The following is a 26,686-nucleotide window of genomic DNA, read 5'->3' on the forward strand; positions in this document are numbered from 1 at the left end:
ACGGACTGAGAGAGTTAGACCTGCCGCAGCTCTCAGAGGCTGTGTGACACTTCCTAGCAAGCCCAGCCTCTCTGAGCCTTAATTTCACAACCGTTTCAAAAAGGGGGAGGGTGATAATAATAAGTACCTCACAGGATTTTATGGAGCTTAAGAGACTTTTATTGCCCTGAAATATATACATGACATAAAATCTACCATTTTGACCATTTTTAGGGATAGTTCTGTGGGGTCAAGTGCGTTCACATTTGTGTGAAAGCATCACACCAGCCACCTCCAGAACCGTTCATTTTCCCCAAGTGAAACTGTCCATCAAACACCAACCCCCCTGGCCCAGGGTGACCGCCGTTCCCATTTATTTTTTGTTTTGTTTTCGGGGGACGGGGAGGGGAGCTAGGAATCGACTGCTCTAGGGACCTCCCGCGATAGGAATCCCCAGGACTGGCCTCTCGTGGCCGGCTGCTGGCTTGCCCGGTGCCTGACAGCCTCTCAGTTAGTTGGAGGCTGAGGCAGGAGGATCTCGCACCACAACCCACGAGTTCGAGGCCAGCCTGGGTGACATAGCGAGGCCCATGTAAGAGAGGGAAAGAGAAAGAGAAAGGAAGAAAGAAAGAGTAGACGTCTTCAAGCTTCATCTGTGCCATAGCATGGAGCAAAATTCCCTTCCTTTTTAAGGCTGACTAATATTCCACGGCACACATATGTATGCATACGTCTGAGTACACACACACTCGTGTACACAGTACCACACCCTGTCACCCACCCATCTGCCACCTACTTTCACCTTTGGACCATTGTGAACGTGGGTGAACCAATGTCTACTGGAGCCCCGGGTCCCCAGCCTTCACATCTTTTGGGTGTATCCCCAGAAGTCTGATGAAGATGTTTTATGGAGCGCGACTGGGATGCAGCTCAGTGGTACACCCTGTGCTCCGTGTGGGCGGGGCCTGGGTTCCATTCCCAGCATCACCAAAAAAAAGGGTCAGGGACAGCAGCTCACGCCTGTAATCCCAGCGACTTGGGAGGCTGAGGCAGAAGGATCACCAGCCTCATAACTAGTGAGGCCCTGGGCAACTTAGCAAGACTCTGTCTCAAAATAAGAAAATAAAAAGGGCTGGGACGTGGCTCCGGGTTCGGCGCCCTGGGTTCCGTCCCTGGCACGACAGCAGGCTAATTCAGGGGGAGGGTGCCTCGCCCAAGACCCGCACGCGGTGACCCTCAGCGCACTGAGCTGTGAACCAGCGCTAGGAAAACAGCAGACGAAATGGTTTAAAATGTGGATTAATTAAAGGGTGAGAGTGGCCTTTGCCTGTCTCACTGGTGGTGCCTAAAAGGGGGTGGCCTGGGGCAGAGGGGACGTGGTAGGCAGGTCTCCCAGACGGGCCCTGGATGTCCTTGGCCATGTGTGGTGGGTGGGTCCTTGGAGTCCTTGCGCCTTCTGACCCAGGGGTTCAACCTCTGGGAGTCCATCCCAGAGACGTGCCCAAGAGTCGAGTCCAGGAATGTCCCCGCGGCAGAGTGCGCGACCCGGGCCGACTTCTGTGTCTATCGACAGGGGAACGGAGTGGCAGGTGTTCTGTGGTCATTAAGAGTGCTCGGGAGCGAAACGTGAAACCCGCTGTTGGGTGGAAGGGCTTAGAGATCCCACATCCACCCTGGGATCACGGTGCAGCGTGTGTGGGGCCCTCACTCGGTGCCGAAGCCCCCGAGCTCTGGCCACACCTCCCTTCACTTACCCCTCCTCCTGGTGCAAAGGGGTGGGCACCTTATGACGAAAGAGGAAACAGCGGTTCCGAGTGGTGACGTGGTTTTCAGGGTCAAGCAGCCGGCCTGCGGCAGAGCTGGAATTTGATGAAGGCCCTTCGGCTCTAAGGAGTGGAAAAGGGAAGGGAGGTTCTCCTGAGCTGGTGGAGGAGTAGGAGTGGCCTTGACTCCCTCCTCAGACGCGCCTATATCTCCCCAAAAAACTGGAGGGCGGGAGGTGGAGGCAGAAATCTGCGCCCTGGGTGCAGGAGACTCCGAGAGCGGGAGAGTGGGACAGCCTCGGCCTCAGCCTCGGCACCAGCCAGCACAGTCCCGTGGTTCCTGCTTAAAGATGCGCAGAGGTCCTGGCTGTGCCTCGGCTGGTGGCTTACTGCTGGGCGTGTGCTGTGCACACCACACACACACACACATGCATGCACACGCACACACAGACATGTGTGCACACACGTACACAATACGCACATGTGTGTGCGCACACACGTGCACACACATACACACACGTGCATATATGCACGTGCATACACAGATATGTGCATACAGACACATGTGCACACACATACTCACATACGTGCATGTACACACACAGGAACAGGCACACACATGTGCACACAAACACGCACACACGCACATACAAAAACATGCACACGTGCACACTCACACTCACACATGCACACATACGCACATGCATGCACACACACATGCACACACGCACACACAGCCATGCAGCTGAGCAGGAGGGACACCAAGCCCCACGGGAGCCAAGCCCCTGTAGATGGATGCAGACGCCACGGGCCCAGCCCTCCACAGAGCCCAGCAGGGACGTGGGGACTCTCCCTGTGAGATGGCGTCAGCGGGGTCTGAGCAACCCCAGCTCGTTCCAGATCTGCTCCGTGACTGGCGTCAGGGCGCCCAGCCGAGGCATGGGGACAGCGGGGTGGCTGGCCTGCTCTCCCCGGGCAGTGCACCAGGTGCTGGGCGGAAGGAGGGAGCTTGTCCCCAAGCCCTTGGGCTCCCCACGGCTCCTGGGGGTCCCTGCTCCTTCCCTGGCGCCCCACCCTGTGGTCTGCAGGGGGCCGGGAGGCGGCTCCTCTGCAGAAGCCGGGGCTGTCCTGGTCCTGGGGAGAATCTGCGGGGAGGACCGAGTCGGGACTTGGGGACACCACGGGGAGGACCTGGGGTGGCCCACGGGCTGGGAGCTTCACCCCGGACAAAACCGTCCCTGGGTCAACTGGCTCCCCATCCACTCACCTGCCTCAGCCGGGTGGACGCGGTGCCAAGACGGCGTGCGACAGAGTGGCCCTGGGAAGGCGTCCACGCGGGGCCCCCTTCACTCTCCCTCGGCCGGGAGCAGGGACGCTCCTCAGGGGGCTGGGGGCTTCACAGGGAGCCACACAGACAAGACCCTGCCTTCTAGAGCCCGCGTCCCCGGCAGGGTGACCGATCCCACACAGGGAAACAGCGACACCTGGAATGTCCAGTGTGTTCAGTGCCAAAGGGCAATTCAAGGAGGGACGGGGAACCGGGAGGTGGTGGAGGTGGTCACACGTCCAGGAAAGGGACTGGGGTGGCTGAGAGGGTGGCACTGGGCGGGGGCGGTGACCTGTGATCCCAGCCACCGGGAGGCTGAGGGGCGTAGTGAGACCCGCCTCAGCACAGAAACCAGAAGAGCTGGGGATGGGGCCAGCGGTCCAGCGCCCCGGGCCCGGCGCCCAGTTCCAGTTGCTCAACGAATGACGCTTGGGACACGCTGGTCTAAGAGCCTCGGCTGCGTGGGTGTGACTCAGCCGCCACGGTTGCCTCCCGTGGGACATCTGGAAGGGACAGCTGTTCCCTGCCCTGAGGGGTCAAGGAAGGCTGCCCAGGGGAGGCGGCTGGGACTTGCTTGGGGGCAAGTGTGACCTGCCAAGGAAGGACAGGAGACCAGTCCAGGGCGGGAACAGCGTGGCCAGGCCGCGGCGGCACAGGTGAGGGCCAGGGCGCTGGCGGAGACATGGAGTCGGGGCGGGAGAGGCCTGGGTGCTGGGCGGCCTGCTCGGGCAGCGGGTCCTTGGTCAGCACCCAGGGCTACACGCCCCCTGAGCTCATAAGCCGGCGCCTAAAACAGATCATAAAAACATGAAGACGACTCCTGTGCCGTGAAGTGTGCCCTTTTAAGTAGACAATTTAGCGACTCTTAGCACAGTCACAAGGCAGTACGGCGGTCACCAGTAATTCCAGAACATTCTCATTACCACCCAACACCCCAGGCCCGTGGCGGCCACCGTCCTCCCCCGCCCGGCCCCTGGGAGCCGCTAATGCGCCTGCCGTCGGGTCTGCCTGCCCTGGACTTTGGTGGGACGGGGCGTGGGCCGCCTGGGCCTGGGTCTGGCTGTGTCCACGCAGCGTCCGTTCTCGGGGTCCAGCTGCAGGGCAGCCACCCAGCGCCAGTCCTCCCCACGGCCAGGTGGATCCCGCCGCCTGGACAGCCTGGTCCGTTTGTCCGTTTGCTGGAAGGCCTTCAAGCGTCTGCCCCAGGTGGCGCCCACAGTGAGTCAGGTGCCACTGGCCGCCGCCTCCTGCCCTGGTCACTCTCCGTCCTTTTGAGTGCGGCTGAGCTGAGGCATGTGAAGCGGCCGCTCCCCGTGGGTTGGACGTGCGTGCCCAGCAGCAGGACTCTTGTTGAGGCTGCGCACAGCAATGGATGGAAGGGCTGGTGACTTCTCCCGTGTGGGAGGACCAGAGGAACAGCCGTCGGCAGGGGCTTGGGGTTTGCAGCCTGCGGGACTTGGGGGAGGGACGGGGCAGGGGCAGGTGCCTCCAGGAGTGGAAGTGCCTGGGTCCAGGGTTGGCTTCCTCCTCATGGGGCAGGGCCTCGGCGTCACCTTCATCAGTGGCAGAAGACTTAAAAGTCATCCCTCCTGGCCTAGTGCGGTGGCACATGCCTTTAACCCCGGGTACTCAGGAGGCTGAGGCAGGAGGATCACAAATTGGAGGCCAGCCTCAGCAACTTGGCAAGATCCTATCTCAAAATTTGAAAAATAAAGGGCTGGGATGTGGCTTAGTGGTACAGCACCCCTGGGTTCAATCCCTAGTCCCCCCAAAAGACAAGAACAGAACAGAACCCTCCCTCCTCAGGGGAACCAGTGTAAACGGGGCCTTGAGGAGGCGAGAGCCCGGCCCATACCTGTCCACAGGGGGACGGTCAGGCGCTGAGGCCTGGCCTTCGCCCCGCTGTGCCCACTGAGAACACCATGCATGCACCACCCGTGTGCCTCGTCAGGGTCCTGACTCCCACTGGCCTGTGGCTCACACAGCACGTGGGGTCAGCTCTGGCCACCCCCAAGACCTCGTGTTTCTTTTGGGGGATGGTCACCATGACGCCCAGGGCTGGTCCTGAACCTGTGAGCTCAAGTGACCCCCGACCTCAGCCTCCCAAGCAGCTGGGACACGTGTGCGCCACAGTGCCCGGCGGGCATTCGCGTTTCTCCAGCGGCCTCCGGGTGCCCTGCCCTGATGACCAGCGAGCACCTGATCTCCAGTCCCATTTTACAGAGGCAGAAACGAGGTTCAGAGAGGGAAAGGAGGCTGCTTCTGTCAATGTCACAGAGCCAGCAGTTGGGACAGCCAGGCTGTGGGACCTGCTCTGATTCTGGAGCCCCTGTCTGGCCGCTTGACCCGGGGGAGGGTGGGTGGCACAGGAGGCTTCCCCGCGAGGCTGCCTCTGCAGAGGCCGGGCTGGTTTTCCGTTGCAGCAGATCAAGCCCCCAAAACCTGTGGCTTAACAGCTCCCACTGCGCAGCTCAGAAGTCAGGTGGCCCTGGTCTCTCCACCCAGGACGTCACCAGTTGCTGATCAGGCTGTGGGTCGTGGACAGATCGGCGCCCAAGACCATTCTTTTTTTTTTTTTTTTTTTTACTGGGGATTGAACCTGGGCATTTGACCCCTGAGCCATGTCCCCAGCCCTATTTTGTATTTATTTAGAGACAGGGTCTCACTGAGTTGCTCAGGGCCTTGCCTCGGCTGAGGCTGGTTTTGAACTCACGATCCTCCTGCCTCAGCCTCCCGAGCCCCTGGGATTACCGGCGAGTGCCACGGCCCACGGCCCAAGCTCATCTTTGTTGGCATAATTCAGCTCCACGTGGTGACAGGACCAAGGTCCCCACTTCCTTATTAGCCATCGACTGGGGCTACTTCCCCTGCATTCCTCCCTGTGTGGCCGCTGTCTCTGCGCAGCAGGGGGCCGGGCATCCGCCTCCCCCAGGTCCCTCTCATCCTTTGGCCACTTGTACCAGGAGGAGCTGGCCTTCTACGGGGCTCCTGTGAGGACTCCCGTCAGGGGTCCTGGAAGTGCTGCCCACGGCCCCAGGGGCTCTGGAGTGGCACAGGTGGCCTTGTCCTGCTGCGGGAGGTGGGGGCGCCCTGGGAAGGGCAGCAGGCAGCCCGGCCTCCTCTCGTCCTCTTGGAACTTCGCAGATTCAGACGGATTCTACGTCTTCCTCCTCTGGGAGCCTCTTAGGGACGGAGAGTCTGTGTCACCCCCGGCCTGCATGTTGAAATCCTGAGCCCCAGGGTGACGGTGCTGGGCGCTGGGACCTGGGGACCTGGGAGTCCTCGTACACGGGATCAGTGCCCTCGTGAAGGAGACCCCAGACGGTCACTTGCCCTCTCTCTGCCACTTGATGCAGCAAAAGGGCCTCAGGCTGCAGCCCAAGGGCAGCCCTCGTGGGGCCTGACTACGAGGACTGTGACCTGGGCTTCTGGCCTCCAGGACTTGAGTGACAGATGTCAGTTTTCGAGCAGCTTGGTCTGTGGGTGTCCTTACAGCAGCCCAGGGGACTGAGACAGAGCCCGGCTTCGGGGCCGGGAGGTCTGTGCCTTTCCCCCAGGTCACTGCGAGAACGAGGCTCCCACGGTGAATGGCCGAGTCCGGCCAGTTAGGGCAGCGGCCAGCTCTCTGCAACCCCCGGGCAGGGCTCTTGGAGCCCTGGGCACTGGCAGCTCCCGTCAGAGGCCTCAGACCTCATGATGGACCTTGGCAGGGGACAGTCATCTGCTCCCAGCCAGCCCGGCCTCGGGGAGCGGTTCCCACAGACTCGCCCCGTGGGGTCACAGAAGGTGGCTTTTACAGGAACTGCCCCTGGGCCGAGCAGACCCCCCTCGTGGAGCAGGAAAAGCAGCCGGCCAAGGGGACACGGGGTCGGAACAGCATGTGTCCAGGGAGGCCAGGCTGTGGGCCTGCGCTGTCCAGGGGGACGGTCCAGCTGCACCCTGTGCCCCCGTGTGTGTGCCAGGGGCAGGTGCCAGGGGCCGAGCCGCGCCCTCGGGAGTCTGGCTGGTCCCGGGATATGCCAACCGCGGATCCTCCCGGGTCTTGAAGGTGTCCTCCGGCAGCTTGGGGCTCACTTGTTGAATTTTAAAACTTAATTTTCCTAAAATGGCCGTCATTGTCCCTCCCCACTGTGCTGGACGCTGCTCCAGAGCTTCCAGTTTCCCAAGCGTCACTGACACCGGCCGCTGGGGTGGCCTGCGGGGAGGTCGTGGGCGCCAGGGAAGAGGGTCTGGCTAGTTTAAGCTGAGGGCCTCCTGGAAGGTCCTGGGGAGGACACTCACCAAGTGATAGGTGTCCGGAGAACTGGGCGGGGACCGCGCCGGGGGCCCAGGAGGAGCCGGAGCAGACCCCGCAGTGGGCACTGCCACGGGCAGATGAGGACAGGGCACATTCTGTCTCCCGTCCTCTGGCTCCAGAGTCCTTCTCCAGGGAGCAGCGTCCTCTTCACCTGGCTTGGGCACTCTCCTTGGTGAGGGGACAGCGGGCTCTGGTCCTGTCCCAGCCCAACAGCAGTGAGAAGAGCCACGTCCTGGGGGGACACCGTAGGAACCCCGGGACGTTCTTGGAAGTGATAGTTCCACTGCCCAGAGGCTTCACCTGCGGCCCCGCCCTCTTCCAGGGTGTCCCCTCCTCTGCTGTCCCTCGCCACCTCGAGCACGAGCACGTGGGTGCTTTCTAGACACAGGTCTGGGTCTCCGCCCTCCAGCGCTCGGAGCCGCCCCCACAGCTCATCGCCTGCTTGTCGCTGAGCTGCTGGGGAAACAAAGCGCTTTTTGTCTGTTCTGGGCTGAGTTGTGTCCCTCAAAGACAGTTGGAGTCCCCGGTCCCAGAAACAGGGCCTTAGGAGACGTGATGGAGTGAGGACGGGTCATTAGTGGGTCCTGATCCAGTACGAGGTGTCCTTATGAGAAGACGGGGTGCCAAGGCAGGAGCAGGAGCAGACCCAGGCGGGCAGGGACCCAGGGGCGGGCAGCCGCGCAGGGCAGAGGCAGCTCTTCCCCAGAGTCCTTGGGGCGAGCTCAGCCCTGCCGACACCTGACTCTGGGTCCTAACCTCCAGAACTGGGGACAGTAAGTTTCTGCTGTCTAAGCTGCACAGCCTGCAGGACTTTGTTACAGTGGCCACTGGACCCGGACCTCCAGGGTCAGCAGCACAAGGCTGTGGAAAGATACAAATTATCCTTTGAACTCCTCCTTTTCCTCTTTATTGGTGCATCTTAATTACACATAACAGCGGGATTTGTTGTCTTCACACGTGCCCATGATACAACAGTGTGATTTGATGAGTTTCACTCCCCAGTGCCTCCCTCCCCCCTCCCTCCCCCATCCCCTTCTTCTGTTCCTGTCTCCCTTCTGTTTTTTTAATTTGTTCTAATTAGGTACACGACAGCAGGACGCCTGTGGACACATTGTGCACAGACGGAGCACAACTTCTCCTTCCTCTGGCTGCACACGGTGCACAGTCACCCCAGTAGTGTGACCATACATGTACATAGGGCCACAATGTCTGTCATTCTACTCTCCTTCCCACCCCGCAGCCCCACCCCTCCCCTCCCTCCCCTCTGCACAATCCAGGTTCCTCCATTCTTCCCCATCCCTGCCCCTCTCACTACAGATCAGCACCCGCTTATCAGAGAAAACATTCAGCCTTTGGTTTGGGGGCTGGCCTATTTCACTTAGCATGATGTTCTCCAGCTCCATCCATCTACCTCCAAATGCATCATTTCATTCTTCTTTAAGGCTGAGTAATATTCCATTGTGGATGTGTACCACATTTTCTTTATCTACTCATCTGTTGAAGGGCATCTAGATTGGTTCCATAGTTGAGCTATTGTGAATTGAGCTGCTATAAACATTGATGAACTTCTCTTCTAATGAGGACAAAGCAGCACGTCTTCCCAAATGTAAAGTGAGATCACGTAAGGTCATCTCAGTGGCTTCCATCTCATAGATGAGGACTCTGAGGTTCAAAGAGGACGAGTGACTTGTCCAAGATCACATAGCTTAAAAGCAACAAAGGCTGGATTGAACTAGGGTTTTTTGACCCCAAGGCTTAGACTTGCCACCTCTGCAAGAGTCTGTGGGTGTTCATCTTGTGGTTCCTGATCTGTCTGGAGGTCACTACTTCCTGGAAGTCATTGCTTCCTGGAGCTCACTTTTCTTTTTTACATGATTTCAAAATTCAGTACCATCTTTGTCTTTGTGGGAACAACCAGTTCCACCCACATTTTTTGGTAACAGGAGCCCCATAAAGCAAGCTCTTTTCCTGATGATTTTCATTACAAAATTGAGATGCATTCCCAGCAAAATCATCTCCCAGCAGACCCGAGGAAGAATGTTTGGCAAAGAAGGAATTAATTGATAAACAGCTTGTAGTACACAAATCCTAGCATCTGCCTCGAATGTTTTGCAACACTTTTGGAAACTCCAGGCTTACGGTTCCAGCCCAAGCTGTTTATTTCAGGCTGTTAAAGCCACAGCATCTCCCTGGTGCTTGGGAGTCCGCCGACTTCACCCCGAGCGTGGAGCCCGGGCCCTGGCTGCGCGGCGGGTAGAGCGGGGCTGCAATACCAGGGGAGACCAGTAGGGGTCTCCCGTAGGGAAGCCGGGTCCAGGGCTGAAGACGGGGCTTCAGGACTCGAGGTTCTAGAAAGTCGGCCTCGGGGAGGAAATCCGCTCTCCTTAGGGTGTGGGCTGACCATCTGGCCTGGTCGCTCAGTCCTGAGAATGGGAGGCGCGTGGGCTGGGGCCAGGGCTGGAACAGTGCCCCCGCAGGCGCCGGGGAGGAGACGCCCAGCAGAGCAGCGGCGGCCGGCTGGCCAGTCCTCCTGTAAATTGTTGACCTCGCAGGGCCAGATGGCTCTTCTCTGTTGAGCCCCTGACCACTTCCTGGGCTGTTAGCAGCCTCCGCCACCAACAGGCCCTGCTCCTCGCAGCCCACGTGCCGGGCGGGAGTCCCCGGGCCTGCGCTCACCACCGCCCGAGGCTCCGGAGCCGAGGGGCCGCAGGGCGGGGCGGGGCCAGGGCGGGGCCAGGGCGTTGGGCCCCGCCCAGAAGGCGTGGCCTGCTCCAGCCCCGACCCCTCCCTTCCCAGAGCCTGATGCCAACCCCGCCCCCTCCCGGAGGTGTGCACCGGGCGGCTCAGCACCTGCCCCCGGCTGCAGGTGTGGGGACAAGGTTTGCCCTTACTGGGATTTCTTTTCCTTCCTTTTTCTCCTCCTCCTCCTTCACCAAAGATTGAACTCAGGGGCACACGACCTCCGAGCCCATCCCCGGCCCTATTTTATATTTTATTAAGAGACGGGGTCTCACAGCGTTGCTTAGGTTTGCTGAGGCTGGCTTTGAACTTGCGATCCTCCTGCCTCAGCCTCCCAAGCCAGTGGGGTGGCAGGTGTGCGTCGCTGCGCCCAGCTCTGTGATTTATTTTTGAGGAGCAAGAAAGGGGCATCGTGGCGCCCTTGCTGCTGGCTGTCCATCTGGTTCCTTCTTAGTCCCGCAGCGGGAGGCCTCTGGAGAAGACTGCTTGGGCCTTTTCTGCCAACTTCTTTATAATAGGAAATGAAAACCATCCAACCAGGGCATCCCACGCTATTACTGGGGGGTACGAAACAGTTAACACTTTAGGTTTTCCAGTTAACGCCTTGAACACACCCAGGTCGTCCCTCCCGATGCTCCCCCTCGACAGACCCCGGGTGGTGACTTGTTTGCTTCTTTGTGCAGGAGGAGGCCATGAGGTTCCACGTCCTTGTTGTCACAGATGCAAAATGGCACATTCTTGGTGTCAAAAACATCCCTTAGGAATTGTTGATCAAGCAGAGGGCCCTGTTCCAGCTCCCTGAAGGCTGCCGTGTGTCACCTCCCGGTGACAGTCCAGCTTCATGTTGTTCTGTGTGAGTTGACGGAGCCCTGACAGGCCTCCCTGTCCTGCAGCATCTAAGAGGTGCCCACTGGGACGCCAGCTGCCTGAGGCCCATCTGCTGCCCAGGGTGCCCCCAGAGACCTACGTGGTAAATGTACTGCTCCGCCCACCTCCCACAGGTGCCCTGCAGTAGTCTGGTTTAAAAGACAGTGACACTGCTGTGTCACGGTCACAGGTGGTGCTGCCAACAAGGGGACATGGTGTCCACCGAGCCATGGGAGGCGAGGGTGGAGGGCAGCAGGCCATCATTCAGGAGTGCCAAGGCGCCCTTTGCTGGGGGGTGTTAAAGGCTGGGGACATTTTCAAGCATCACTCTGGCTTTCTGGGGGGCAGGGGCTGAGCAGGCGCCGGGGCTGGCCTGGGGGGGCTGGAGGGACAAAGAGGTCGGGCTGGGGCTTCCTGGGAAGCAGAGGAGGCTGGGCAGACCAAGGCCTGGCCGGGGCCCTGGGTCCACCGGAGGGGAAGTGGGTCCCTGGTAACTAGCGGGAGGGAACAGGGACAGACTTGGCGGGTATTTGAAGTGTCTGTCACACACCCCCAATAAAAACAAGTGAAAAGGTTAGCGGGCCTGGGCGGGGCCAGGGGAGATCCCCATAGGGCTTGTACCCAGGTCCTGGGAGCCAGCAAGGGGCAAGGGGACCCTGGACAGGCCAGGGTCAGTGCGCTCATCCCCTAGGAATGGGGGGCAGTGCGGGCCAGGGGCAGGGAGGGAGGGACGGGGCCAGAGGCTGCGTGGGAGCAGGGCCTGGAGCTCAGGGACATTGCCATGACATGGGCTCCGGCAGGTCAGCCAGCGAGCGGGTGGCCAGTCCTTGTGGGCTGGGGAGCTGGGTAGGGGGTGCTCAGCCCAGGTCACGGCCAAAGCCAGCGGACTGAGCCAGCGCCTGCAGGTCAAGTGTGATCATGACGGTCAGGTGTGGTCTGAGACCAGATGGCAGCTGAGACCAGGGGCGGAAGGGCTGGACGGGGCAGCGGGAAGAGCTGCTGGGGAGGGAGGAGGGTGGACTCGAGGGTGCTGCAGGGGAGCCCCGGGGGACTGCGGGCCACCCTGCTAGCGGACCCTCCTCCACGAGGGGTCAGGTGGGGTCTCTGGGGCTGCTGGCTCACAGGCGAAGAGGTCACAGTCGCGGACTGAAGGGTTTCTGTGTCCTGAGGTCCATGTCTGTCTTCCAATTTCAAAACCAATTCAGACATTTTTGTGGGTCCTTGTGCACTGGGGTGTGTATGGGGGGTGCAGCTGGGGACACGCGGGCTGATGAGCCCTTTCTGGAGGTGGGGGGCTGCTGGACCTGCCAGAGGCCACAACCCATTCCTGTGAGGGGACCTGTGTGGACCCCGTTGTGACCAACCAGACACAGAACATGCGGCTGCCACTCTGGCCACCACCCGGCTGGTCAAGGGTGCTGCCCACGCCTGGGAACTGCCCTCAGGAGGGCGTCCTTGCTGTGGGCTCCGCCAGGGGACGCGTGGCAGGGTCTAGAGGCCGCACTGTTCATGGCAGTGGGGGGCGCTGCGGATACATAGGACGCTCACAGCAAGGACCGCCGGCCTTGGTGCCACCTGGGCCACGCTGCGTGTGCAAGCCAGAAGGCGGGTTCTTGAAGGTGCGGTGCCACCACTTGTAGTGCATGTCACCTGCTGTCCCCGAGCCTCGGGTTTCCCCCGAGTGGTGGGGAGGGAGCACAGGGCTCCGTCAGGCCAGGACAGAGAAGGAGGGGGACGTGCCGAGCGCCCGGAGGCCAGGCCCAGCTGCGCTCAGCAGGCCTAGGGGGGCTTGTCACTCGCTCTGTCCCTGAGTCCTTCATGGCCATCAACCAGGGGCAGTCTCAAGCCACCCGCCCCTCGCTCCCCTGAGGACAGTGTTGGGAAGATCCCCTGCCCCCGGCTCCCACTTGACCTCAGTCCCTCCGGCGACCATAGACCAGCGCAGGGCTCGGGAGTCCCCAGAGGCCCCTTCTCCCAGGTCCCTGCCAGGCCCTCCCTCAGCCCCCAGCTGCCCCACACACTCTGCCCGGAGTGTTGCTGGCCTCCCAGGTGACCTCTGGCCAGCCCCCGTGATGGTCAGTGGTGGGGCCTCACAATAAGACGCCTCTGGTGTGTCACAGGAAGCCAGGTGTCATTTTACCTCACAGGGCCCTGGTGGCCTTAGCTGGATGGAGATGGTATTCGGAGGCTTATTTTTTTAAAGAGGAAACGTCCTGTAGTTAGAGGTCACCCAAGTCCACCCGGGGACTCACTGTGCCACTGCAGACGACTTAATCAACCTCGCTGCTTTCTTCATTAACAATTCTTTTCTAATTCCGAGGGCATGTGTCCACTGTGGGACATTCGCAAGGCATTGTCTGTCTCAAAAATAAAACGGAGGTCACTTCATGTACGGTTCGTATCTTGCTGTTTTTGATCCTGGGGATTGAACTCACGGTGCTTAGCCACGGAGCCCCAGCCCCAGCCCTTTTTAATTTTTATTTTGAGAGTCTCACTGAGTTACGTAGGGCCTCACTAAGTTGCCGAGACTGGCCTTGAGCTCACGATCCTCCTGCCTCAGCCTCCGGAGTCACTGGGGTCACAGGTGTGCCACCACGCGGGCGCACATCTTGCCACTCAGCTCCACATCTTAGTTTGAACAGTTCCTACAGTTCCAAGGAGTCCTTGAGGTTGTCTTCCTGAGAGTGACAAAAATTCCACTTTAGGGCTGGGCTATGGTTATTTAACCTTGACCTTGCCCTTCACCGTTTGTGGTGGTCCCAGTGTTCTTGTCTGTGAAGTGGGTGTAGGGACTCGGACACCCAGGGTGAGGACCTGCTGTCCACTCACATGACTGCCCCTTGATGAGCCCACAGGCCTTGAGGGTGGAAGGTCAGGCATGGGGTCGGGCAGGGAGTGTACTCCTCCCAGGGCCTCCTGGACAGGAAGGGGCGGGGCTGTGAAGTGGCCCCACCTCCTCCCTTGCTGACAGTCAGGAGGTGCCATCACCTGCAGTGCTGGCACAGTGGACCTGGGAGCCGGGGCTCCCCAGGGAGCCGCTCATTCCTTAGCCTGAAGCCAGGGCCGCCCGCCCACAAGCTCTGCGGCTGCCTGCAGAGCCCCCTGGGTCCCCTCCTGGCTGCAGCCATACTGTCAGGTGGCTCCGGAGGGCAGTCCAGCAGGGGGCCAGGAGTGGGCCAGGACAGGGCTCCACCAGGACCGGTTCCCTGCTTGGCTTTTCCTGAGGTCCTCTACTACCGAGGGACCACGGGGTGTCACGCAGACAGTCTAAGTGAAGGTCACCCTGAAAACACCCCCAAAACAAACCACCTCATCAAACTCAGGGCCCCTTCTGCCTGCCGCAGCCCGCTCTGCCCTGGGGGTTGTGCTGGGGCAGACCCCAGCGCCAGGGAGGGAGGAGGGGAGGGAGGGGACGACGGACGCAGTAGCTGGGCTCCCCTGCAGCGTCCCCATGGTGTCTGAGGACCACCCCTCCCTGGGATTGAGTGTCCTGCCCGGGGGACCCCTGAGCTCCAGGCTGACCCACCATTTTCAGGCAGGAAGCAGAGGCCCAGGGGGAGGGCACTTGTCCAAGGCCACACGGAGCCGGAAGAGTCCCCGATTGCCATCACTCCTCCCTGGGGGCATGAACCTGGCTATGGGGGGCAGGCTCCCCTCTGGTTCCCCTCATGCCGGGAGGTGGCTGGCCCCACATCCCTGCAGGACTTGCCCACGGTGGGTCCTGGCCAGGGTGGGTGGGAGGTGACACCCGATGACGGCCTTGTGGGTAGACGCTGCTAGCAGAGTGGGCTGGCAGGTCAGGAGCCGAGGGCAAGCACCCCCTCAAACCAGCGGGGACATGGGCGTCCCAGCGTCCTTAATGACTTCGCCTGCCGGCAGCACAGACACCACTTGGCCAGAGGCAGTGGCCCCAGGGCAGTGCCCCTGGCCTGCGGCAAGGTCAGTGAGCAGGGCCCACAGCAGTCGGTACCGGTCATGGCTCATCAAGACCTACCTGGGCCAGGGGGGTGCAGGGTTTGCTGAGCAGGCAGAAGGGCTCAAAGGGCGCTGTCACCAAAGCCAGAGGGTGTGGGAGGCCTGTCCTGCCCGGGTCCAGGTGCTGTTCCCCAGGCCCCCTGCTGAGCCGTGCTCCCGCAGACAGACGGGGCGCTGGCGGTGCCTGCCCATGGCCCCTCTCCACCCGAGCCTTCGCACACCCTGTTCCTCACCCACACACTCTGCCACCCTCCTCCCTCTGTACCAAGACACGCTCCTCATTTGGCAGACGGAGATGTCCCTTCCCCGGCGTCCACTATTCCCGTTCTTACCCGGGCTGAGCGAGGCATCTTGTTGTCATGGTTTAGATGTGAGTTGTCCCCCTGAAGCTCACAGTGACCCAGTGCAAGATTTGGAGGATAAGTCACCGGACTGTGAGAGTCTCAACCCCATCAGTGGTTAGTCCCTGATGGCATTAGCTGCCTGGTCACTGGAGGGAGGGGTGTGGCTGGAGGAGGAGGGAGTTGGGGGCACCTGACGAGTGGCGTCTCCGCTTCTGATCGGCCTCACTCCCCCCCCATGACGTCCTGCCTCACCTCGGCCCCCAGGCATGGGCCGGCCTTCTGTGGACTGAGACCTCTAATCCTGAGCCCCTAATTGAACCCTTCCTCCCTGCAGTGGGCTTGGTGGGGTCATTTAGTCACCGCGGTAAGGAAGCTGACCGAAGCACTTGTCTTTGCCCCCTTGGGCCTCTGCATGTCCCCACTAGGGCACAAGCTCACCCGGGTGCTCACTGCCACCCGCCAGCCGTCTTCCCCGGGACCCGTCCACAGCTGTACACCCAGGCTGCATCCAGCAGGTAGTCCGTAGGTGCACGCTGAGGGGGTCCTGCCCCAAGCCCTGCACAGGACAGGCGGAGTCCCAGCTGCACAGCTGAGATCCCTGCGAGGGACACAGGCACCCCCAGACGGAAGCAGGACGGGGACAGGGTGAGGGGCGAGGCCACTTTCACTCTGGGCCCACAGGGAGGTCATTCTAGGGCCAGTGTGGCAGAGTGCAAGGGCCTGGGGGTGCCGGGGGGAGAGGGCTCTGGTGGGCACAGGCGCTGGCCCCGCGGGGGAGGAACCGTCTAGGTTCTCTCGGCTCTTCCTCTGGGGACCCAGGCTGGCCATGCGCGTGGCCTGGTCCTGCCCGGGCCAGGTGGGGGTTGGACGGCAGGCTCCCTGCCTGCTCTGGTGCAGACAGCCAGGTCCAGGGCGGCCAGTGAGGGCCGCCGTCCCTCCCGTACGCAGTCGCACCCCCGTCCGGGCTGCTCTGCCATTTCCTTTCATTGCTCCACCAAAGGGGCTATTTTGGAAACTCCTCTGAGCAAACCAGGCCTGGCTGGCATTCGAGAGGAGGAAAAAGAGCCTAAGAGAGGACTCGGGCACAGGAGCCACCCAGCCCCGGGGCCCACGGCGCTAAATTTAGAAGCGTCACCTCTCAGGGAGGTGAAATTGCAGGTTGCCTGTGGGCTGGGCGGCGGGGACGGGCCGCGGTCAGCACTGAGCGGCTCAGATTCAGTGGAAGTGGGTCCTGCTTCCTGCTGCCACACCTTGGGGCAGAGGCCCGGGACGGTCCCAGGGCCCGGGGAGCAGCTGCCCAGTGAGACGCCCTGCAGCTGGCCTACCTTCCCAGAGACGTCCACCCGAGCGCGGGCTGCCCGGTGCCGGGCCGGAGGGAGGCGAGAAGGACAGAGGGCGGAAGAGCCGTCCTGTCTCCACCAAAGGTTTGGGAACTGCGTGGCCACGAGGCCTCCCTCCTCTGCACAGGACCCAGCGGGCTTGTCCCTCGTGCCCTGCAGACCGCCGGCTGCTCGAGCCACCTGAGTGTCCCTCCCAGGACTCCCTAGACCTGCCACAACCCAGCAGCCAGCAGGCAAAGGCGGCCGCAGCAGGTGAGGTTGGCGTGGGGGAGGCCCCTGCCCTGCTGTGCCCCTCGGGCACAGGTGACCTCAGCCCAGCCATCCTGTCCCGGTCCTGTTTCTCCAGCTGGTAGGACTGCGGCCGGCCAGGAGGGGGCGCTGCCGGCCCCACGGAGCAGCTCAGCGGGCGCTGGCCCCGGGGTGCCGGGGACCTGGGCGCCCTCACCTGCAGGGTGGGCGTGGCGTTTCCAGCCACCGTGGAGCGCCGCCGTCCCAGTTTGGCAGGTCCCCTCACTCGCCGGCTTCTGCCCTGGGGCCCCTGCAGGACCCTCAGCCCCGGGGGTTATGCAGCTCGGCTGGGCAGCAGCCACCCTGGCCTCGAAGGCCAGCTCCCAGCCCGGCCCTGGCATCTCCTGCCTGGGGACAGCCCAGGAGCTGTCCTCCCGGGCAGCCCCAGTTTCTTGGTCTGCAGGGCGGGGACAGCAGCAGCTGCCTCACTGGCCCGGGAGGCTGAAGGAGGCAGATTGATTGAAGCCCCCGGGGTAGCGCCCGTAGGGCACCGGCTCAGAGGACAGCATCAGGGGGGCCCCACAGCCACGCGGCCGCTGTCCCGAAGAAGGCTTTGTCACCCCGACTCCATCGCACTCTGGAACGGCAGAGCCGAGCAGCTGGGACACCCATCAGCTGGGACACTGTGCAGCCGAGCATGGCTGCCAAGCCTGGACCGTCACTATCTGGTCCTTCCCAGGACCCTGGGCCCCTGCCAGGGTCTGGCACCAGTGATAATTACTAGGGCCGCCCCTCGGGCTGCCGGGCCGTGACCAGGGGAAGTGACCTCGGGCTTTGAGTCCTCATTCTCTGGTTCCATAAAGACTTGCTGGGACTCTTTGGGGTGGGGTGGCTCAGGACCCACTGTTCAGGCCGGAGCTGGTGCCCCATCTAGCGGGAGCCACAGCGACTCACAAGGACAGTGACAGGGGACCTGGGGGCTGCGGGAGGCCGAGGGGCCTCTGAAACTGTGGAGAGCCGAGAGGTGTCCAGGAGGGCGTCCTGGGGGAGACGGGGCAGTGTCCAGGGAGCCAGCCCCGCTTGGCAGGGAGCTCAGAGTGAAGAGCCAGCCTTGTAGAAAGGGCAGGTCCCCAGGAGGTCCCCGCCCTGGAGCCTCTGTCCCCTCTTATGGAAAACAGGGTCACGCGGCCTCATGGTGCTGGGGTGGCAGCTCAGACCCTTGCACCTCATGTTGGTCCACGGGGGCCCAGCTCTGCTGCCATCCCCCTCTAACCTGAGCAGGAGCACCTGGCATTTGCTTTTAGGAACCCCCTGTGGAGGGGACTTCAGTGGGGTTGATGGGGAGGCCTGAGGATGACCTGGCGGTCCGCGGTCCCTCCCCACTGCCTTGCCCAGCCTGGGGTCATCCTGGGCAGCGGTGGGCAGGGCCACAGTGGCCTGTAAGGTAATGACCAGCCGAGCAACAGCCCCGAGGCGTGGTGTTGGCCAGTTTCCATGGCCTCGATATTCCTGCTCGGTGGAAGCCACCAACACGATGTCACAGAATCCCTGAACGTTTGGCAGCCGATTCTGAGCTGGTACAAGCCCAGATGGGGCCAAGGTCCTCCTGGGCCAGAGAAAGGCCCAGAGTGTGGGACCCCTGGCGCCAGGTGACCGTCAGCTTGCCTGCTCGCACCAGCTCTGCGCTTCCTGCTGGGGCCCGGGGCTGGCTGAGTCACCCCTCGGAGCCTCAGTTTCCTCTTCTGTTGAATGAGGTCAAGGACGGCTTCTGTGGGGGGGGCGAGGAGGGCGTCAGTTTAATAGGATAATTTGCATAAAGGGGGCGGGGAGGTGGCAATTTAATAGGATAATTTGCATAAAGGGGGCATTTGGCACAGGGCTCAGTCACTAGGGTGCTCAGTACAAGGCGCCTCCAGGGCCCAGCCGCTCAGCTGCGGGTCTCTGCCAGGTTCCCAGCAGCCCTGGCTCCGGGCTGGGTGCTGTGCGGACACGGTCCCCTCCGCCGCAGGCTGGAGGGGCTCCCCTGGCTCAGCTCGGGGAGGGGCCGGGTCACCAACCGCACAGAGAGCCCGCTGCTCCCGGCGGCCCCTGCGCATGCTGGGCTCTGGGTGCCGGTGCCCTGGGTTCTCCCACAGCCTCTGAGGACTTTTCTGTTCCCAGTTTGCAGCTGTGACCGCGGAGGCCCAGGCCCTGCGAGGGGCCCGGTGGGACTGCAGCCCACGTCCAGATTCTTGGTTTCTGAGGCCCCTACCTGCCGTGCCTGGGGCTGTGGCCTGGGACATGGTACCAGTGTGCCATGGGGTGCAGATGGGACCCGAGGCCCTGGCAGGGCTGACCACACAGAACACAAGACTGGACACCGGCCACTGCGGTGCTCCAGGCAGAGGCCCCGCTAGCGCAGACCACGGAGGCAGGACTCAGTCAGTGGGTGGAGGGGCTGGGACACAGGAAGGAGGGCATGGCGGCGTGGGAGCTGTGGGAGCCACGGGGTCCCCGAAATCCTCAAACTGACACCACCTTGGCTGAGGATCAAAGTATGGAATGGTAGCAGCAGAGATTTAGGTTAGATAGGAAGGAGAACTTTCCAACTGCCCGTGCCAGAATATAATATACCAGCTAGAAGGACTGTGTCCCCAAGGGACGGGGGTCAACCTAGAGACGGTTTGAGAAAAATAGAAGACAGAGTTCTGGCCTGGGCTCACTGTGCCCTAGGTCAGAGATGGGGCATGGCATGGGGACGGGGCGAGGACCACGCAGCCCTGGGTGCGCACAGTCCATGGATGGGGCTTGTCACCACCTGTCAGAAGTCTCCCATGGCTCCCAGCTACCCTTGCTCAGTTACAAGCAAGTCCCCTGGGGCTCCCAGGTCTCAGCCTGTGCTCTGCGGTCTCCTCCCCCCACAGGGCCTGGCCACTGATGCTTCTGGGTGACAGACGTCCTCTCACGTTCGGCCCCTTGCGCTCGACATTCCTGCTGCCCTGGCCCTGCTGGCCTTCCTTTCCCGCCTCCTTTCGGATGGACCCCAGCAGGGGCTCCCTAGCCTCGGAGGCGGGAGGGACAGGGCTAGGAGGCCCGCATCCTGGCTCAGGGGCAGCGCTGTGGGCAGCAGGGACCCGAGGGCAGAGTGCAGAGACCCGGCTCGAGGCCGGCCGCCCCCAGTCTCCACTAGCTCCTCTCCAGCCCCTCCCTAGGGCTGCTGTGCGGCCAGCACTCAGTGCCTGCAGCTGACTGTCCCGTCCTCTCCTTGCAGGTGACGGCCATGTCAGTGAGGGTGCGGTTCCTGAGCCCCGGGGACGCGGGGGCCGTGGGGGCCGTGGGACGCAGCGCCTCCTTCGCGGGCTTCAGCAGCGCACAGAGCCGCAGGATCGCGTAAGCACCGCCAGTGCCCAGGGGGCCTCCTCCTCCTCCCTCTGCAGTGTCCCTGCAGCTCGTCCTCATGGCCGACCTGCGTGTGTGTGTGTGTGTGTGTGTGTGTGTGTGTGTGAGAGAGAGAGAGAGACAGAGAGAGAGAGAGAGAGACACGGTGCCGGAGAAACCTGTAATTTTCTTGAGACCCAAACAGTCATCATCCTAAATGCTCCGGAAGTTGGTCTGTCTGAGTTTCCCAGGCCAACCTGGCAGGTCAGAAAATAGTCTCAGAGAGGTGAGTCCACGAGCCCAAGGTCACACAGCAAAATTCAGGACTTAGTCTCCTAGGGGTGGGGTTAGGAAGGAATGCCCTTCCTGTTTGGTAGCCTGACAATGGGGCCACCTACTCTGGCTCTGTGACCCAAGGCAAGTGACTTCATCTCTCTGAGCCTTGGCTTCCTCAACTGAAAAATGGGCGTCATGAGCATCCCTCCTTTAAGGGGTGGTCACAGGGGTATGAGGAGGTGACAAGTGTGGCAAGCGGCTGTCACACTGACACCCAGCAGGTGTGTGTGGGGAGTTGCAGGGCCAGGCCTGGGGTGGCAGGTGGGGGCTGGGCCAGGCAGGCTGCCGCCCGCGGTCCCTGTCACACTCTGCACTGAGTCCCGGGAGGAGGCTTGTTTCTGCCCCTGGTGGCCCAGCTCCTGGAGCCTGGCTGCTGACCCGCTCGGGTCCCAGGCCGGGCACTGGGCAGACCCCTGAGAACCGTCGCCAGCTCTCAGCCCGAGGGCCCCGGACCCCTGCTGGGGCAGGTGTGTTGGGCAGCGGGCCAGTGAGTCCACAGCAGCCGGTCCCGGGTCCCCGGTGCCGCCCGCCTGGACCGTCCACACCCCCTTGCTGCCCGGCACCTCCCACAGCTGGGAGCAGGGGCCCGCCCGCCGTCCTGCCCTGTGTCCTGGCCACGGTGGCCTCCCCCAGCCTTGGCGGGCCCGTGCCCTCCCCTGGAGTGCCCGCATCATCCGCCGGCCCGGCAGCTATGTCCTGGGGGACCCCGAGCCTGGCCAGGCCCCGTCCTCACTCGGCCCTGCCTGGCTCCAGTGGCTGTACCCCAGTGGCCAGGCCCCGGCCAGGCCCTCAGCTCCCTCACTGCCCTGCTCCCCTCTGAGGTGCGCCAGGGGCGGGAGGAGGACGGGGACAGCTGGGGGTCCTGGGGAGCTGCACCTCCGACCTCCGCAGCCAGGGCTCTGGGGACAGACCCAGGCTCCACCCGCCTGGGCTCAGAGCCAACAACAACAGGACCAGCCTGGACACGGGTCACCCAGGGACCTGGCATGGTGGGGGAGGGCGGGGGGGCTTCTGAGGCGGGGGTGGGCAGGCCTGGGAGAGCCGGAGGGGACACACAGCAGGTGTGGGCAGGAGGGAGCAGGGGGAGGGCAGGAGGAGGGCAGGAGGGGGGCAGGAGGGGGCAGGAGGGGGCAGGAAGGGGGCAGGAGGGGACAGGAGGGGGCAGGAGTGGGACAGGAGGGGGCAGGAGGGGGCAGGAGGGGGGCAGGAGGGGACAGGAGGGGGCAGGAGGGGGCAGGAGGGGGCAGGAGGGGGCAGGAAGAGGGCAGGAGTGGGACAGGAGGAGGGCAGGAGGGGGCAGGAGGGGGGCAGGAGGGGACAGGAGGAGGGCAGGAGGAGGGCAGGAGGGGGACAGGAGGAGGGCAGGAGGGGGGCAGGAGGGGACAGGAGGAGGGCAGGAGGGGGCAGGAGGGGGCAGGAGGGGGCAGGAGGGGGGCAGGAGGGGGCAGGAGGGGGCAGGAGGGGGCAGGAGGGGGCAGGAGGAGGGCAGGAGGGGGACAGGAGGGGGCAGGAGTGGGACAGGAGGAGGGCAGGAGGGGGGCAGGAGGGGGCAGGAGGGGGGCAGGAGGGGGACAGGAGGGGGCAGGAGGGGGCAGGAGGGGGCAGGAGGGGGGCAGGAGGGGGACAGGAGGGGGCAGGAAGGGGGCAGGAGTGGGACAGGAGGAGGGCAGGAGGGGGCAGGAGGGGGGCAGGAGGGGGACAGGAGGAGGGGAGGAGCGGGACAAGAGCGGGCAGGAGGAGGCCCCGCAGGACTTGAGCCATGGTCTCTGGGGGCTGAAGCAGAGGTTGCGAGAGGGGAAATTCGGCTGAAGACCCACAGTGATCATACCTGAAGTCCAGGCCTCAGAGATGGGGGCTCAGGGCCACCGTGAGGAAGGCACACAGTAGGTGCGCGTACAAACTGGCCGGGGATGGAGGCTGCTTCTGGACTTAGCCATTTCTGAGCCTCCTCTCCTGGGGCTTCTTCAGGTCCCCCACCACGGGGTCTGTACTCAGGTGGGCTGTGCAGGTCACTGGTCCCCTGAGGCATGCAGGGGCCCTGTGGTCTGGGAGGGGAAGGGTCTGCCTCCCGGGGCTGGCCTGGCCTCAGCTGTAGCCGAGCCTGCGAGGGCCCTGCACTCCGACATGATGCCCGCTGTCCCCTTGTGGAGGTTTGGGGGCCGTGTCTCCACCTGCCTACAGCCTGCAGCTGCTCCTGCAGGGGACGCCTGGGGCCTCAACTCCTGCAGGGACACCTGTCGCTAGGCCTTGGGCCTCTGACCTCCAGCTCCCGGAGACATGTCCTCAGGCCTAGTCAGGAGCTCTGCCAGAAAGTGCCCAGGGTCCCCTGCCCTCTGGGTAGGGAGAGGACAGAGGTGAGCTGACCCCGACACCCAGGCTCATGGGCCATCAGACGGAGACCTGCAAAGTCTCTGCCCTGGTCTAGGAAGGTGGCCCTGGTGACTGTTGACCCCCAGGCCCCGGTGGCACTCCCTGGCTCTCCTGTTCCGAGTCCTGAGGGTGCTGGGCCTCTGAGTGGCCACTAGTGCCGTGCGCTGGTCCCAGGATGAGGAGCTGGCCATGAGGACGGGGAGTGTGGCTGTCCTGGGCTTCCTGTCTGTCCGTCTCCCAGGGTCTGGTCCCGGCTGTGGCGCCTGGGCTTGTTTCCCAGGCAACCCGACGGCTGCCCCGCCCAGGCCCTCCGCGTGGGAGCCGGTCAGGCACCGGACCCTGGGCTGGAGGGCAGGGCTCCACTCAGGGTGGGCCGATGCCTCCTTGGGTCCCACCTCCTACCCCCCCCCACTCTGGAACCTTGAAAGCCCTTTGACGAGAGTCAGGGGTTTTATTCCTTAGAGAATTCACTGGGGGAAGTGACATGGTGGCAGGGTCTTATACTAAGGTGTGGATGGTTGCCACAGTAAGGCCTTTTCCTTTCTCCAGCACGAGGCGGGGTGTGGGGAGGGACAGACAGAGAGATGACCAGACGGGGACTGACTTTCCTTGAGTGACAGGCACGGCTGCCCCTTGCCCCCTTCCTGCCCTTCTGCAGCTGGGCTGTCCCTCCCCCGGCTGTCGGGCAGGTACACTGCCCCCCAAGCTAAAGCCCCGCGACAGACGCCCTCTAACCCGGGGACCGGGCCTGTCGGCCTGGCTGGGGGCAGCGGCCCTGGTCTCCGAGGAGAGCAGCGGGAAGTGGACAGCGGGGGCCCGGGGCCACGGCTGTCAGGGGGTCGCAGGTTGGTGCACTGGGAGCTCAGAGCCCAGAGCGGCCTCTCTGCGAGGCCCGTGTGCGTGCGTCCTCAGCCCTGACCCTGCAGTGTCACCAGACACCCGCCTGACGGTCGGCTCAGGTCCCGGGTGGTCCCACCTGGAGCCTGGCGGGTCCTGCGATCGTCCACCGGGGGCGGGGGCAGGCGCCGTCCGACCGGCCCATCTGGCTGCGGAGCTGCCCTCGCTGGGGGCAGCACCGGCCTGGGACGCCACCCGGCAGGAGGCCGCCCTGGGCTCACGTGCGCTGGGGACACTGGGCGGCACGTGCCCCCTGGGAGCCGGTCTGGCAGGCTGGGGGTGACTAATACTTACTGAGCCACTCCCCGCCCGGCTGCTCCGTCACCTGGGCCAGATGCGCCGACTTCGCCATCAGAGGCCACACGTGCACTGCCCTCCCGGCAGGCAGCCTCGCAGTGGCCTCCGTCCAGCAGCCTGGGCTCAGAGCCACCGGGAAGGGCCAGGGCTCTGCGGCCAGGCCACAGCGAGGGGGGGAGGCCTCCAGGGGGACAAGCGGGGCTGGGCCAAGGGACACGCCTGCCTGGGGCTGGGGGAGCTCCGAGCTGCCCACCCGCCCGCCTGGACGCCCACCTGCCACACAGCAGCTCCGGCCTCCGTGCCCCAACATGGCCACCCTGTGGAGGGCGCGTTCCAAGAGGTGGGTGCAGTGGCCTCGGGATGGCAGGGGAGGGGTCGCAGCCCTAAGGGGGTCCCAGGCTTCACGAAAGGTCATCTGGGGAGGAAGCCCTCCCCTCCACCTGACGTGGCCATCACCCCACCCTGCGCTAGGTCCCTTGGGAGGTGACTTTTGGACTTCACCTCAGCACACATGTGCCACTCGCTCTTTGCCGAGCGTTCGAAGCCCCTTAGGGTCATTAACCCTTGCAGCCCTCCAAGCAGCCCTGATCCCCATGTTACAGATGAGAAGACTGAGGCCCAGAGAGGTTCCCTCGCTTACCCAAGGTCACACAGCGGGTTAGTGGGAGAGTGGGATACAGACCCCAGTGTTGGTCCCAGAGTCTTCACTTGTTAGCTCTTCCCTGGGCTCCCCCAGCTGGCCCCTCAGCTCATGGGGAGGGGTTTGTCTGGTTTGGTCACTGCTCTGCCCCTAGCGGGGTGGCTGGTATATAGTAGGTGCTTAGTAAACGTCTGTGGAGAGGAGTATCTTGAGGCGATTCCATGGAGCAGGACCTTTTCGCCCCCCGGAAGGATGAGGAAGTGGAGGCTGTGGCAGGCGAAGCGTCCAGCTTGAACCCCGGTGGCCACCCGAGAGCCTGCGTCTCTGACCAGCCAGTGGCCTGGGCTCGCAGCCTGGCGAGGCCCTGGTCCCGAGCATGAGGCTGAGGCTGAGGCTGCATGTGCAGCTCAGCGGGGACCCAGGCTGGGCGCTGGCCGGAGGTGTCCTAGGCAGGCAGAGGAGGGGGCGGGGTGGAATGCCCAGCATCTGGCCCAGCTGGAAATACAGCTGGCCGCCCTCCGAGCTTCGGGACCGGGGTGGGGCGGTGGCCTGGCGGCTCTGCCTGGCTCTCAGACGGGAACCTCGGCCTCCCGTGGACTGCGAGCCTTCGGGCGGGGCCCAGGGCGCGGGGGTCTGTAGGTGACGCTTGGCTCTGGTCCTGTCTGGATGGCGGACCCCGCCTGGATGCTCACAAGCCCAGGGGCCTCTGAGGCCCAGGAAGACGGGGCGCTGGGTCTCCAGTGGGAGGAGGACTCCAGAAGGCAGAGAGGAGGCGGCCGGCCCCAGGCCCCGGGACGAGGTAGAGAGGCAGGGTTGGGCCTAGGGCTCCCTGGTGGGCACGGGTCAGCCGCGCAGCCCACTGGGCCCGGGTGCTTCGGAGACCACGGGGCCTGTGCCGCACCCCCCTGGAGCCGCCCGGGTCAGGCTGAGCCTCCGTAGGGTCAGGTTTGGGTCCCGACCCCGCCACCCTCGGCTGCAGGATCTCGGGGAGTGGACCCCCGGCTCCCCCGGCCCGCGGCAGGCTGTGAGCCCCCGTTCAGCTGGACTCGTGTTTACCGAGGACCCACTGTCTCCCCGGCCCTGATCACTGCTGTGGCTGTTGTCCACACAGCGCTGAGGAGGGCCCGCTCCGAGCCAGACCTCGTCACGGGAAGCAGGAGGGGCATCTGCCCCGTGGGCCAGCTCCTTCTCCCCCACTGCTTGCTCAGCCACCTCTGGGCGCCCCTTTAAGAACTGATCCAGAGCGGGGTGCGGTGGCGCAGGCCTCAATCTCAGAGTCTCGGGAGGCTGAGGCAGGAGGATCACAAATTCAAAGCCAGCCTCAGCAACTTAGTAAGACCCTGTCTCAAAGAGAGAGAGAGAGAGAGAGAGAGAGAGAGAGAAGGAAGGGCTGGAGGTGTGGCCCCGTGGCTAAGCACCCTTGGGTTTGATTCCCGGTTCCCAGAAGTCAGTGCTGCGAGCCTCCTCTATGCGCCTCTGAGGAGGCTGCAGACCCACCCAGGCCTGGTGCAAGGCATCTGGGAAGCGCCTCCAGAGGCTGGAGAGTGGACTTCACACACCTGCTGGTGACCAAAGGCCGCATCAGCCAACCGGGGCCTGCAGCCCAGCGCACAAGCCGCAGGATCCTGAGCGGGGACCAGGTGCCACTGACGCCAGCCGTGTGCTCTGACGAGGCTGACCTGGCCCCACTTCTGAAATCAGTCCAGAGGTGCTGGTGCACCTCTACAGGACTGAGACGCTTGACTGTCACTGCTGGGAGACATTAGCCCTAAGGATCATCTAGTCCAGAATCCCAACTCCAACTACCTGAAGCAAAGGAGAGTCAACTGGCTCCTGTACTGGCCAAGTCCACGGGCGTTCTAGCTTCAGGCATGGCTGGATCCAGGAACTCACTGTTATATGGATTTGCTCTGACGCCATCTGCTTCTCT

General features: G+C 63.2%; 1 protein-coding gene and 1 long non-coding RNA gene across 4 annotated transcripts in view; one reads left to right on the forward strand and one right to left on the reverse strand.

Annotated features, from left to right (window-relative positions):
- The window catches only part of Ripor3 (RIPOR family member 3), a 64,968-nt gene that overhangs the window by 16,142 nt on the left and 22,140 nt on the right, over positions 1-26,686 (forward strand). For 2 of the 3 annotated variants that reach the window (XM_046433377.2, XM_046433380.2), the window contains exon 2: positions 20,110-20,228. In XM_046433377.2, coding sequence (XP_046289333.1) covers positions 20,110-20,228 — 119 coding nt within the window. Of the gene's footprint in view, positions 1-16,758; positions 16,884-20,109; positions 20,229-26,686 lie in introns of all 3 variants that reach the window. The other variant, XM_046433379.2, reaches the window with a different exon arrangement.
- Positions 34-3,660, reverse strand: LOC124085584 (uncharacterized). The gene is made up of 3 exons (XR_006849467.2): positions 3,010-3,660; positions 1,734-1,865; positions 34-1,542 (listed from the first exon to the last, which is right to left on the reverse strand). It is a non-coding gene; the product is annotated as an uncharacterized LOC124085584 (long non-coding RNA).

Source organism: Marmota monax, unplaced genomic scaffold (genome assembly GCF_021218885.2).
Source record: "Marmota monax isolate L192 unplaced genomic scaffold, Marmota_monax_Labrador192_F-V1.1 WCK01_AAM20220418_F8-fsc00014, whole genome shotgun sequence".
Taxonomy (NCBI): Eukaryota; Metazoa; Chordata; class Mammalia; order Rodentia; family Sciuridae; genus Marmota; species Marmota monax.